The 14,014-nt window shown below is 38.9% G+C and overlaps 2 protein-coding genes across 2 annotated transcripts; one reads left to right on the forward strand and one right to left on the reverse strand.

Moving 5' to 3' along the window:
* Positions 1-3,672: 3,672 nt before the first annotated feature.
* Positions 3,673-11,072, forward strand: LOC5565341. Its single transcript, XM_001649637.2, has 3 exons — positions 3,673-4,058; positions 4,130-4,295; positions 8,773-11,072. Exons 1-3 carry the CDS (start codon positions 3,921-3,923, stop codon positions 10,722-10,724), a joined length of 2,256 nt encoding a protein of 751 aa, XP_001649687.2. The 5' UTR covers positions 3,673-3,920; the 3' UTR covers positions 10,725-11,072.
* Positions 11,073-11,605: 533 nt separating this feature from the next.
* Positions 11,606-12,193, reverse strand: LOC5565337 (DNA-directed RNA polymerases I, II, and III subunit RPABC5). The gene is made up of 3 exons (XM_001649636.2): positions 12,044-12,193; positions 11,873-11,975; positions 11,606-11,802 (listed from the first exon to the last, which is right to left on the reverse strand). Exons 2-3 carry the CDS (start codon positions 11,965-11,967, stop codon positions 11,694-11,696), a joined length of 204 nt encoding a protein of 67 aa, XP_001649686.1. The 5' UTR covers positions 11,968-11,975; positions 12,044-12,193; the 3' UTR covers positions 11,606-11,693.
* Positions 12,194-14,014: the final 1,821 nt, after the last annotated feature.

The raw sequence follows: 14,014 nt of genomic DNA on the forward strand, positions 1-14,014 counted from the left end.
AAAATACCTCCAGCATTCTTCGCGCAACTTTTCAAAAATATCTATAACAGTTTATAAATACATTTCGAGAAAAACGTGCTTGCATTTTCATTTCATTATAGAGCAACTTCAACTGTGTGCGACTAAACTAAATTACATTGCGCAGCATCATTACGCTGATCCGTACCGGGTGCTGCTAACCGGGGTAGCAAAAAGACAGCGCTGCTTTCGGGAAGCATCGGGTGAGCAAATTTAGTTGCGCGATAGTAGCGCTGCTATTCGATTTTAATTTAAGCATACAGTGGGAGTTCTGAGATTCTGGTGGGAATTTTGAAAATCTGATGCGCATAAAGTGGAAATTATGAAGTTTTGAAAATTCGGGTGAAATTTCAAGATTTTGATAAGAGTACTAGGAATCTGATGTAATTATTTAATTATTGGAAATCCGGGAGAAATATTTAAAATATTCGATTCCGATTCGAAGAATTTTCTCCTAAAAAATTTCAACCCAACCGGAATACTGAGGTTCCAACCGGAATCCTGAGGATTCCGAATGGAATTCATGGGATTCCGACGTGAATCCTTGGGATTTTTTAGATCCTTCTCTTGAAATTCCAGTCAGAGTCCAAAGGATTCCAGTCGGAATCCCAAGGATTCCAGTCGGAATCCCAAGGATTCCAGTCGGAATCCCAAGGATTCCAGTCGGAATCCCAAGGATTCCAGTCGGAATCCCAAGGATTCCAGTCGGAATCCCAAGGATTCCAGCCGGAATCCCAAGGATTCCAGTCGGAATCCCAAGGATTGTAGTCAGATTCACAAGTATTTCCGATTGAATTATAATGATTCCGCACCACAATATAATAGATATTCCAGTAGAGTTCCAAAAAAATTCCCAACCTGAAATGATCACCATTACTTTTACAACCCAATATGTTGACCTAAAAGGCAACGATCGGTACGGAAACGAGTTACTACCCGAATAAAAAATACAATACAAAAACAATATAACGTATTGTAACAGTACCATCCAATATATTGGAAATACAATACAGTATATGTAAAATGACAATACAATTACAGTACAATATATTGTTGTGAACAGTTCACTGTATGGTATATGAGATTTTTGCAATATAATGTATGGGTGGTTAAGTATCGTAACAATACAAATATAGATATTTTCTCATACAAACATTTTTAAAATACAATACGATATAATGTTCATGTATTGTCTTGATTAGCAATTCGTGTATTGTTGTACAATACAAAAACAATTCCACGAACTGTATCATGGTTGCATTCGTCGTTACAGCTAATGTCAAGTGACTTCTAAAAATCTACTTATTTTAACATTTTGAATATTTTTCACCCAACATTTCTTGCTTTCTGAACTTGTTTTGTTTATTTCTTTCAGCAAAGCTACATAGAAAAAAGCAACAGTTGTTTTACGCGAAAATAGGAATTTGACCAAAATTGTAAGGTATAAAACCAATTGAAAACAATACAATGTTCTGTTACAATATATTATATTGTTTTTGAATTGTATATCCAAACAAGAATAATATTGCTTCGACATTCAATTACAATACGCTGTATTGTATCCAATACGTTATATTGTACATTAATGGTTTATTCCATTCACTGAATGATACGTTTTTATCCGGGTAAATATAGTAGCGACCGGTGTGAGAATGAGTGACTAAACTAAAATGACAGCTCTGTGGGTGATCATTTTAGTCGCCCCCGTTAAGGGGGCAGGATCCGTCATCAATTTCGGAATTTTCAAAGGCAGTTTTTTCGTTCAAAGTCAAGAAAATTTACAGGAAAAAGTGTTCACTGTATTCAATTTTCCAACCACAACATGGTGAACACATTTTCGTCGAAAAATTTTCAGTTTTGATCAGAAAAACTGCTTTTGAAGTTTCGATGATGACGATGATTACGATGACGGAGCGTTGAGCGTTAAGGATGCTCTTACACGGTAAAAAATAGGCACGATGCTATCAATAGTTCTGCACTTGGATTTGCACATATGATATCTTGACAATATCAAGGTAACAGCACTTGAATTCAACGTTGCATGTTTTGATTTTAAATAAAAAAAAAGTTAAAATAAACGTTTCCGCCAGGCTCAGATTTGAACCTTCAATCTTCGGAGTGCAAGCCTTGTATCTTACCTAGCGTTGGGCGAATTCGTCTATAACATCGATGTTACTGAATCGATTCACATTTGAACTGCCGAATCGATTCACCGATTTGATCGAATCCTTTGAATCGATGTTTTTGAATCGATTCGAATCGAACTCGAATTGATTTTTTTTAGTTTGAAATGATACTAAATTCATTTTTATTTGATTCGAACATCGACAAATTAAATCAGTTTTGAATTTCAATTGAACAGTTTTACTACTTCAAGATAGATCAAAATATGGATTCATTTCCATCAGTTCATTGAGAAACATTCATCAGGTTCAACAAAATAAATCGATCATTCACCTCGAGATGGCTGCCCGAAAACGGTCATAGTGGAGAGACAAAAACAGTCAAACAGTGTGTGAACCGTTGGCAGCGCAACGCCTGATGGTATTGATGCTGCTGCTGCGTTGTGTTTTGGTTGACTGCCAGAATCGATGAACTGGGGCAAATGTGATCACAGTTCCCGAGCCTGAACTGGACTATCGAAATTCATACATTTTTATGAAAGGTGGAACGATTATAGCAATACGAACGCGTTATGTATCGTTTTAGCATCACTCGCCATCAAGGCGTTGATAGGCGCGTGGTGTACGCACTAGCCTATCGATCGCAATGTTCTTGAATCAATTGGGTCCTAAAATTTTTAATGAAATCTTGTTTTTATTTAATAACACAAAAAAGCATGTTACTGTAACTACTTTAGCAATTTTTCCCGCTCAAATAATGGCTATATCATGTTTAAACTTTAATTTAAAAATTTGGTCCATAAATGAACCTTGACACTTTTGATCATGTTTGACGTTCGCTTAGTCGACAAAAACACCACAGGGGTTTTAGTTCGACCACTGGGGTTGTTCCTATCTGACATTTCGTAAGGGACACGGAAAACAAAATACACCCAAAATTTAAGCCAAAGGATGTGACAAAATCTAAAAAAATGTTTTTTGGACTTAAACCAACGGCAAAAATTAGAAAATTGAGTAAACATGTGTTTTTGGTCTAAACTTAAGCGTTTGGCACTAAAATTGGGACAGGGCTTTAGGACCCTATTCCAGGTTGCAGCGAACAGATTTTTTGTTTTCAAAATTCTGGTTGCATAAGGCAAATTTATTAATTTTAACCCGATTTCTTTGAGCGAATTTTATTAAACGATTTCTACGTATTTTGATAGGGTCTGTTCACAAATTTCATAACACTAAAGGGGTGGGTGGGTGTCATCGAAATGTTACGGATCGTACAAAAATCATAAAATATTCCTATAAAAAGCGTGGGTATTAAAAATGGTTATTTCAGCATTATGAAATTTGTGAATGAATCTATATTAGTCCATTTGCCTCAGTGAACGAGCAAAAATCCCCATGATCGCCATTGATTCTCTAACTTGTTATCGCGATACGGAATATCGAGTAAGTCAGAGTTGACTGTATATACTGACAGCACAAAAATATTTTGCCTTTGCATGCATGTTGCAACATTCGTGAAGGGCCCCCCTCACCGCTGTCAGGTCAGTGTCAGCGCGACTGTTTTCGCTTCTTGGCAGCCGTCATCATCGGCGTACGCGTCGCAGGTTACCGAAAAAAGAAAAGTATTTAGCTTCTTTGCGACTAAACCGCAGTTTTTTTTACCTTTTCGCGAAATTGGATCGTAAATTCAGGAAGTAAAGATTGTGGTGCAGTTGTATGTGCTGAAATAGTGGGGCTTCCGTTCGGAGGCGGACGCTTATTTGCCGATTGGGAATTGGGGTGATGGCTCCTGGCGCTATGGATGTGACAGAGTTGTGTAGGCTTTGCCTGAAGAATGCCTCCAGCACTCAAACGGCCCGGATCGACCTGCACCAGGATCAGGACGTGGCGGACCTGGTCCTGGATGTTTACGGCTTTTGCGTGAGTGCTGAAAAAAACGGAGGAATTTGTCCGTGGGAAGTGATTGATTATGATCTTTGTTTCTACCGCAGATAAAGGATTCCCACCGGGGCTCTAGTTACGTTTGCTTACCGTGCTACCGGAATGTGGCCAACTTGAAAACGCACCTGGATCGACACAAAACAAAGCGGGCACTGGCGGGTATGAATCAAACCATTCTGGAAGCGCAGGATGATGCTTTCCAAGAGGAGTCCGATGGTGAGTTTTTATTCAGTGTTCGATGTATTGGATGATGGGTCAGGGGGAGGGGATTGGACCATTGTTGATGGGTGTTCCAAAATGGAGGTTTTAGCGAAGACTCCAATCTCGATTTTTTCGAACTTCACGGTATCGAATCGCAGAGGGTTCAGGTGGGACATCTGTGGGCATTTGTTTGGAACTAACGATGACAGTGGTAAAATTGTGTTATTCAATGGTCAAAATATTTAAGTTAAAATGAATAGGGCAAACGCTCCCTTGGTGGAAGTAGCTCCTATAGTGGAGGTAGTGTGTTTTGGCGTGTTTCGCACTAATAAATGATTATGTGATATTTTTATATGATGTACGATGCGAAAATGATACAAGTAATAGAATAATATTCATGAAATTTAACCGTAAAACTATTTGATACAATTATTTTGCATCAGTACCTATAGTGGCGGGTCTCATAAGAAATCAATGGTTTGCGCCACTAAAGAAACCATTCTTAAAACATACCTCCACTAAAGGAACAGTGTTCCTATTAATAGCGCGAGGCTTTTTGTAGGGAAATTTCAAATTAATCGTGATTTTTATACATTGAATGATAGAACAATTTGATCTCTATCAACTGATACGTTAAAATCATATATTTCATGATTTTATCACCATGTTTTAGCAGTTTTCCCTTAGGTGCACCACTAATGGTATTTTTGCCCTAGGTCGGCTGCCATCAAAGAATGAATAAATTACCAACTCAGTTAAAAATCGAAATTTTCGAAACGCGTGTATTGGTTTTTCTCCGAATCGATGAGTAGAATTCACATCACGCAGCAGATGGTTAAAAGGAATATGTTACATTCCCAAAATTTGTTCATTTTACTTCTGAAATTACTGTGTACATTTAGGAGGAATCCATCAAGCTCAAGGCCAACAACGAGTTTTAGGTTTGTTTGCGGAGTAAACCGATCTATGACGGGGTCGGTGGTCTAAGGGCGATAGCTGCTGCTTGCTTGCAGAAGTTGCATGCAGACTTCAATCTCAGGCCTGTCCCTTTTCTTGTACTTTCTAATTTGATCTATCACTCGCTTATGTCTTCCACTCCTAATCTGTCACACTATTCGTTCATAGCAATCGGACAAAAAGCTGTTTCTATGCTTCATTTCCTAGCACGCCTTTCCTTACGCCTGATGCGTATGTAGTCTACTAACCAATTGCAAACCTCTCAGTCATAAAATTGCCTTACCCCCAACCCATACAGTCCCGCATGAACTGGTGTAGATGCAGTCGAACTCCACTGTCTACAGTGGGGCAGTTTAAGTGCAACATCAATTCCTATCCGTCCCCTAATTGGTCTGCATTCTGACGTGGTACACGTCATTGTTGCCTAAAAATATAAGATCACTGGCTCTTACACACAGAGGATGCCTGTTAGTCTCAAGCAGTCGTCTGATTGGTTACTTTTGTAAGTGCAGCTGATTTGGCGATACTGGAGTAGCAACCATGAACGGCTAATTAAGCTCAAGCCGTTTTTTTGGAGCCCTGAGATGATTAGGCAATGTAACTTAACTGACTATCAGCATTGAACTGAAACTTGGAAATATATCCTCAGCATGCCTTGACGAACCGTCAAATTTCATTGTATTTCTTTCTGTCAATCAAACGAAAATTTTGTTTGAATTTGCGGAAATAATCTTATTCATTATTGGTTCTGTCCTCTGGTTCAGAAAGGGGTATGGGCGCGTATGGCCAAATCGGTCGAGGCAGATTTTTTGTGTGAAGGATGTTCTAAAGTGCCAGAATGAAGTGTTGTGCTTGTGGGGAGCACTTGAAGATGGGATGGAAGGTCATTACTTTGCGTTCGTGCTTTACTTCTGCTTATTCAAAAAGTTATATACAATAACCAACCCTTAGCTTAACTATCTAAATTAACAGTTGCAAATACAATAATCATTCTGAGCTTACAAACATGTCTTCCTACTGGTTCCGGGGAGATAAGGGTCTGAGTCCAAGGGTCATGTCAATGCACTGTTCATCGCTTGAGCAATTCTAAAAGAATTGCTCAAGTACAGTGCATAGGCTGGTTTTCTCGGGTCGTCGTTGATGCGTCATCCCCGCATTCCCTGAGTTGCCTTCTCAGGGGATCTGTTTGCAGACTTCCCCCTTGTAAAAAACGAAAAAAAAATTGACTGCAATGAGTTCCGTGACGTCACGCTTCCGTTAAGTATCAAAACGACGATTAACGCTGACATTACCCACCACATTCAAACAAGAAGGAGTTAGGAATATGTCTCCCTTCCAGCAGCAGTTAGGCCAGCCCTCTACACTGTGTGCAGAAGAAGAACGGTCAATGGAGATTCGTAGGAGAGTATCGCTACCCGAACCAAATGATTGTGCCAGTTTTCACCACACTTAATCTGGAGAGGGTGTACCATCAGATTCCGGTTGAAGAGGTGGATATTTCGAAGACGGCCGTTATAACTCCGTTTGGACTCTTCGAATTCACACGAATGCAGTCAATGCACCGTCACAATCTAAATGAATCCTACTAAAAACAAAAGAGAATGATTATTAAGCGATTAAAGCATTATCTATACGAATCGGAATTAGATTTTAGTTTGAGTGACAGAAAAGCAACGAAAATTATTTCAGTGAGATATGGGTTACTAAGGATTTATTTTCGAGTTTCAGTTCAGTGGTGATAGTCAGCTTCTGTCAAAGATTTTATAGCATGGCTAGCGTAAAAAGCTGGATAGTGAAGAACTGCAAAGCTCTTCACTATAGATTATCCAGATACATTGAATAATCTCCTCGGAGAGAGTTGCCCTCGGCGTAAGCTGCAAACAGGGGGTTGTGGTAAGTTTACTTAACAATTCTTAGAGGTGACTATTAGGAGTACAAACACAACTCCGTGTCGAAACAGGATGAGAGAGTCTTGAAAGGCACGTTAAACTGTATTTACCTACCTACCTCAAGCCGTTTGCAGAGGAAACCGACCAAATGTATGGGAAACACTGGTAGCGCTATAGTCGATGAATTTCTGTTGTTGGTGACTTGGAAATACGCCAATCAATAGAGATGAGTCTGCAACACACCAGAAGTTCACAAGTTTGTACTGTAGAATTACCAATTTGACCCTGAGTGAGGCCGAGTTTTAGAGTGCTCAGGTGAATTGAAAAAAATCCTGTTTGTTGTGCGTAATCTGTAATGTAGAATCAAAAATTCACCAACGTACTAAGTTCATCGACCATTGACCTACTAAACGTCAGATAAAATCTGGCGATTATTCGGCTTTTGAACTGTTCAAATATGTTATGGGGGAGCTTGTTATTCAAAGTAAACAAGTTAAAGTTTATGCAGGGGAAGGTTTTGCAGGGGGTGACTGAGCAATATATGCAATGTGCCCCTCACAGACAAATCTCGCGCCGAGAATCATAACAGCGTATCTCCATCATTTTTCTCTTTGAAAACTTCAGATGATGTTCGTTTGATTTTACAGAGCATTATGAAGAAAAGCGGTTTAAACTTCTTAGTGTAAAATGTGGCGATAAGTGTAGTGGTACAAGAAATGCGCTATACAAGAACATCAGTAAAAATCATTCGAATGGTGAAACATAATATTCATGAAGGGTAATTGATCACTTGCAGATACGCCGTTATGATACTAAACACGATAAATGTCTACAAAAAAAAGTGGTAATAGGTAGTATTTTTAAAAGTGTCTAGGTTCGACACTTATGGTTTTCCGAATTTGTGGAGAACCGGGCCATGGCCCTTGCGTTTCCTCTCCCCTTCAAAATTCAGTCTTGAGTTAACGTTTGATGCCAAGGACGCTACTGTTGAGGCGCGGCGACGTCAGATTTTGTCAGAAAATGTTTGGGTAGCTGCCAACATCTGCCCTTTCTGCATTGCGTTCACGATTTGCAAACTATTCTCATTTTAGCATCTATCTTTCTTTGGCAAAGTTTGATTTTTTTAGATCGGTTCGACATTTCTCCAACACAGACTCCAAATTATGGTTGAATTAGTATCCTCACATTCAAAAAATCTCACTGTACCACAGCCAACCGACTTCTGGATATCCCAGGGAGCTACAGGTACAATGAAACCATTATATCAACTTTTGACTGAATGTTACTGAAACTTCCATTTTTGCGAGCATTCCTTGGACAATCATAATAATTGAGTTGAAGGCATCAAAACCATTATAAATTCGGTAAAGAAATAGAAAATTATGTTAACTATAAATAGGCTTTTCTTGAAATTCATGCCAGATATCCCACTTTAGAAGTGCGGCACATTAGAGCGCATCCGAATGCAAGTGCGCTGTACAGCGGATCTGATACGTTTTCACAGGGTCATCCGTCGGGCTTAAAGGGAAACCAATAACTGCATGTCTAAAATGTCAGTTTCCACCGTTTATTTTTTATTTCTTTATTAGTGAGGCTTCCAACCACCGGGTTGATAAACTTAAAACAATTGTGTTCACTCATTTCAGACGAGGGCATCTACATCGATTCGAGGCCTGGTTATCGACGGCCAATCTCCTCCCCAGTGGACATGCTACTCAAACTGAAAGACTGCATGCAAAGTAAACGTTTCCGAGAAGCGTTGAGCGAAAGGTACGAGCTGGGTCACCTTTTAGTGTCCGGACCTATCTATCAGAAGGCAACCGGTACCTTCGAGGATACATGGCATCCCATTCAAGTGTACTGTCATAAATGTCGATGTAAATTTGACAGCAGATCGTCATTCGAAGAGCACACCATCTCATGTAAGTTTAAGTGCATATTTTGCTCTCGGCAGTATACGCACGAGGAGACTTTAAATTTGCATTCGTGTCCTAAAAGGGATAAGTATAAAAAGTCCAAGAAACGTAAAGCGAAACAGTACCGTTTAAATAACTCAATCAAGATCTGCAAAGCTGCAACACCGCCTCCCGTAAAAGAGCCGGAAACTTCCAAATCGGTCGAAACTGAGGTGCAGGAAAAGGAACAACCGAAGCCTGCGATTTCGACTCAAGAGACTATGCCTTCTTCAGTAGTAGCCCCGCGCATTGAAGGAGAAGCAAACCTCGATGCAGAATTGACGAATCTTTTGGAGAGATGGTACGGACAAGGAGAGGATATTGAAGAACTGAGCCATCTCAGTGTTGGAGCAATTGATGCACCTATCGATAATGGCGTTTTTACTAATTCTGAGCTGTACAGTCGTATAATTGATACTAGTTATCAGAATACTGTAACTGCTACAAAGCCGGCTATTTCAGTCCGACCTATGAGCCAGCTGATAGAAACTCCTGTGGAACAGAATCTGCCTTCTAGTGTACCGGATTTGATCCCCGTCTCTGATACTAGCATCCCAATGGACGTGATTGAAATCGATGACGACGACGACATGCACACCTCATCACCTATGGCGCCATCTACTAGTATCCCGCTGCCTGGAAAACCGGAGCAAACTCTTAGCGAAAAAGATATTCTGAACATTGTAAAGCACTTTCGCGGTATCGACGAAAATGAGTCATATCTTGTGAAAGCCAAGATCAACGGCGCTCAAAAACTAATTTGCATCAGCAAAAGGAAAAACGAGACCGGCATTCAAAGCTCCATTGTAGCACCAGCTGGTCAAAATAGTAATTCAGCGCTTCAAACAGGAAGCAGAAATGTTCCACAGAATCAAATTGTGATATCACCTACTACGAAACAATTATCAGCCGTACAGAATGCCAATACAATAGTGAATTCAGCTCCCGCAAAACCTTCGTTATCGGTGAAAAATGTATCCGCCATCAACGGGGCTCCAATTCCATCATTGACAGCCATGGCTACAGGTCCGCAACTTAAAATTGCTCACGTACAATCTTTAGTATCGGACCCTGGCACATCGCAGCAAACGACACCCAGACTTTTGAATGGAACGCCTCAGCAAACTAAAACGGTTGCTATCAAACCCAACTTGGCTGTTCGAAAGATGCCAACCGCCACATTTACCGTTAAAACCGCCCAAAAACCAAAAACTAACATGGCTAACAAGCAGGCTCCACAGAGGATCATTGTTGGTAGCAACTCTTTGAAATTTGTCAGCAATAGTGGCAGTGCCCCTACTCGATACGTACCAATCGCCCCTAAGACGAGTGGGCCAAGTCCACCGCGGGCCGTAATAGTGCAGAGGAAAGAAGTGCAAACCATTGTATCGACGGTAACGCGAATGAATGTTGGAGGAAATGTTGAATCCACCACGACCAGTAGCAGCACCAGCAGAACTACCGATATTAACAATTCAATGTTGAAGTCGCAACTGCTTCAGCAACCGCCGAAAGTTTATCCTACTGAAGGGAGTCGAAATATCGCTTCTAAATCGACTACTTTAGGTGGAGCGTTAGCTGGCCTCGCGGGCCCCAACAGGCAGTTCAAGCTGAATAATACGACCATCAAGCGAATGAATTAATCTCACGCGAGCCAACTACTAGCGGATCTAGTTTCACAGGTATTTTAGTGGTAAAACACAGAACATTCTACAGTTCAGCATCGGACATATATTTGTATAATTGCATTCAATTTGCTTGAACTGTTTATTTTGCTATTGGAAAACACATTATCTTTTCTCGGCACATTTGCCCAGTAGGTTTTCTCTAGAGTAAACTGTTTGGGAAATGGTTTGCAATTGTACAATTCATTTACAAACAAATTAAGAAGAAATAATATAGCACTAAAGTATGATAAGTGTAATATTTATTGCAAAGTATCTTAATTTATATCACAATCCTTTTTGAAATAAAGTTGATTTTTTGTACGACTGGGATGGAAAAAATAATCATTGCAAAATTAAGATGACAGACTTGGTAAACGTATTACTTAGTAAAAAGACAATGCAGATAGGTTACGGTATGGGGATGCGTTTATGTTAGAAGTTTAAAAAAATGAAGCTTACATACTAAACTGAAAATTATTTTCTGAAAAATATCCTAAAGTTTTAAGGTCATTATTGTCAATATACAAAATTGTGATGTTAAATCAACAATTTTAATTGCGTTAAAACTGCAAGCGTACGTTTTTCATCTGGTTCGATAGTTGGGGCACGAACACATGGGTAAATAATGACTCACAAAAGTAAAAAAGCAAAAAAAAATGTATCAACAAAGTTTGACCGATTTTTTACATTTCGCATAGCACTGTGCAAAAAATCGAAATTTTAATTCGAACATGTCAGTGCCATCTATGAAAATGCACTGGAACTAATTCGAACATAGGTGGTTGCCCAGGCTAACCCCAAACATAACCATCAAAATCCAACTCAGTTCATAAATTGTAAAACAAATCAACACAAAATCACTGCTTAAAATACTCGTTTATTCAGGAATCCCAATATAGTTAAACATGTACAATCTTAACATTACGATACCACTAAGCGACAAAACTATTTCTCCAACGGAGCGTAATTCAATAATTTTTCAATCAGATCGACATGACCCAACAGCATACGACGACAACAGTACCGCTTCAATCCGAGTGCATCCAAAGCGTCACTGTAAATAAATGATTAAAACATTGAATTGAGCCCTCGAAAATTAGTTGTCGGAGGTCATTTAGACTTACCCTTCCGTGTATTCGGCCTGTAGAAGTCCCAAATAGGCTTCCCATTTGTTGCCGATTACCTTGCCGCATGTGAAGCACCGCACCGGTATGATCATTTTCGGGCCTTAAATGAATCAAATTTCAATCGATTATTATATTGGGAAGATCACTATGTATTATGTTTTATGTTACCTGATGGAGTTTGTCTAAATAATAGCCAAATTCGTCCAAAAATTAATATTTTCCAATGGAACCTGCGGGAACGCGTTAACGCCGCAAGCAGATTATCGAGAACACTCGATCAAAACAAATTTTTGACAGCTTGTCGCTCCGAAAAAAAATGAGCTAAACTGAACTACTGTGAATCTAACACCCATTTTTCATCACCTTTTTTTTATTTTCCGTGTTGGTGGGAATCTAACACCCAGTTTTTGTACCGGTGTTAAAAAATGGAGTGACTTTGTACAGAATAACATTTTTCAATGGGAAAAAATGTTATAAAGTTTTTTTTATTGGCGAACAGGTAAGATTAGGCGCGATACATGGAAAAGATAGCATAAGGGTTAAACTGTATAGCCATTTCGGATTGTCGTTTTCAATCCGGAGTATCTAAAAAAACCATCTTTATTCGTCGTTTGGCAAAAACTGCACGATAACATTTTGACGAAACCCTCTCAGATCTTTAGTATAGACCTCAAATTGACCCTCAATTGGGAAATTGAGAGGCGACGGCTGAGACTTTATTTTATGGAAATTTTCGAAATTGATGAAAATAAATAAAAATGGTTGTTAAAAATTGCCATCTTTGTTCGTCGTTTGGCAAAAACTGCACGATAAAATTTTGACGAAACCCTCTCAGATCTTTAGTATAGACCTCAAATTGACCCTCAATTGGGAAATTGAGAGGCGACGGCTGAGACTTTATTTTATGGAAATTTTCGAAATTGATGAAATAAAATAAAAATGGTTGTTAAAAATTGCCATCTTTATTCGTCGTTTGGCAAAAACTGCACGATAACATTTTGACGAAACCCTCTCAGATCTTTAGTATAGACCTCAAATTGACCCTCAATTGGGAAATTGAGAGGCGACGGCTGAGACTTTATTTTATGGAAATTTTCGAAATTGATGAAATAAAATAAAAATGGTTGTTAATAATAACCATCTTTGTTCGTCGTTTGGCAAAAACTGCACGATAAAATTTTGACGAAACCCTCTCAGATCTTTAGTATAGACCACAAATCGACCCTCAATTGGGAAATTGAGAGGCGACGGCTGAGACTTTATTTTATGGAAATTTTCGAAATTGATGAAAAAAATTAAAAATGGTTGTTAATAATAACCATCTTTGTTCGTCGTTTGGCAAAAACTGCACGATAAAATTTTGACGAAACCCTCTCAGATCTTTAGTATAGACCTCAAATTGACCCTCAATTGGGAAATTGAGAGGCGACGGCTAAGACTTTATTTTATGGAAATTTTCAAAATTGATGAAAAAAATTAAAAATGGTTGTTAAAAATTGCCATCTTTATTCGTCGTTTGGCAAAAACTGCACGATAACATTTTGACGAAACCCTCTCAGATCTTTAGTATAGACCTCAAATTGACCCTCAATTGGGAAATTGAGAGGCGACGGCTGAGACTTTATTTTATGGAAATTTTCGAAATTGATGAAAAAAAATAAAAATGGTTGTTAAAAATTGCCATCTTTGTTCGTCGTTTGGCAAAAACCACACGATAAAATTTTGACGAAACCCTCTCAGATCTTTAGTATAGACCTAAAATTGACACTCAATTGGGAAATTGAGAGGCGACGGCTAAGACTTTATTTTATGGAAATTTTCAAAATTGATGAAAGAAATTAAAAATGGTTGTTAAAAATTGCCATCTTTATTCGTCGTTTGGCAAAAACTGCACGATAAAATTTTGACGAAACCCTCTCAGATCTTTAGTATACACCTCAAATTGACCCTCAATTGGGAAATTGAGAGGCGACGGCTGAGACTTTATTTTATGGAAATTTTCGAAATTGATGAAAAAAAATAAAAATGGTTGTTAAAAATTGCCATCTTTGTTCGTCGTTTGGCAAAAACTGCACGATAAAATTTTGACGAAACCCTCTCAGATCTTTAGTATAGACCTCAAATTGACCCTCAATTGGG

This window comes from Aedes aegypti, chromosome 3, assembly GCF_002204515.2.
Source record: "Aedes aegypti strain LVP_AGWG chromosome 3, AaegL5.0 Primary Assembly, whole genome shotgun sequence".
Classification (NCBI taxonomy): domain Eukaryota; kingdom Metazoa; phylum Arthropoda; class Insecta; order Diptera; family Culicidae; genus Aedes; species Aedes aegypti.

What these genes read in the sequence shown, in the direction of transcription:
- LOC5565341 (XM_001649637.2), top strand. Translation starts at nt 3,921, where the DNA reads ATGGCTCCTGGCGCTATGGATGTGACAGAGTTGTGTAGGCTTTGCCTG. An exon ending in TGGATGTTTACGGCTTTTGC is followed by an intron (nt 4,059 to 4,129) that starts GTGAGTGCTGAA and finishes TTTCTACCGCAG; the next exon opens with ATAAAGGATTCCCACCGGGG. An exon ending in TTTCCAAGAGGAGTCCGATG is followed by an intron (nt 4,296 to 8,772) that starts GTGAGTTTTTAT and finishes CACTCATTTCAG; the next exon opens with ACGAGGGCATCTACATCGAT.
- LOC5565337 (XM_001649636.2), bottom strand. Translation starts at nt 11,967, where the DNA reads ATGATCATACCGGTGCGGTGCTTCACATGCGGCAAGGTAATCGGCAAC. An exon ending in CAGGCCGAATACACGGAAGG is followed by an intron (nt 11,803 to 11,872) that starts GTAAGTCTAAAT and finishes ATTTATTTACAG; the next exon opens with TGACGCTTTGGATGCACTCG.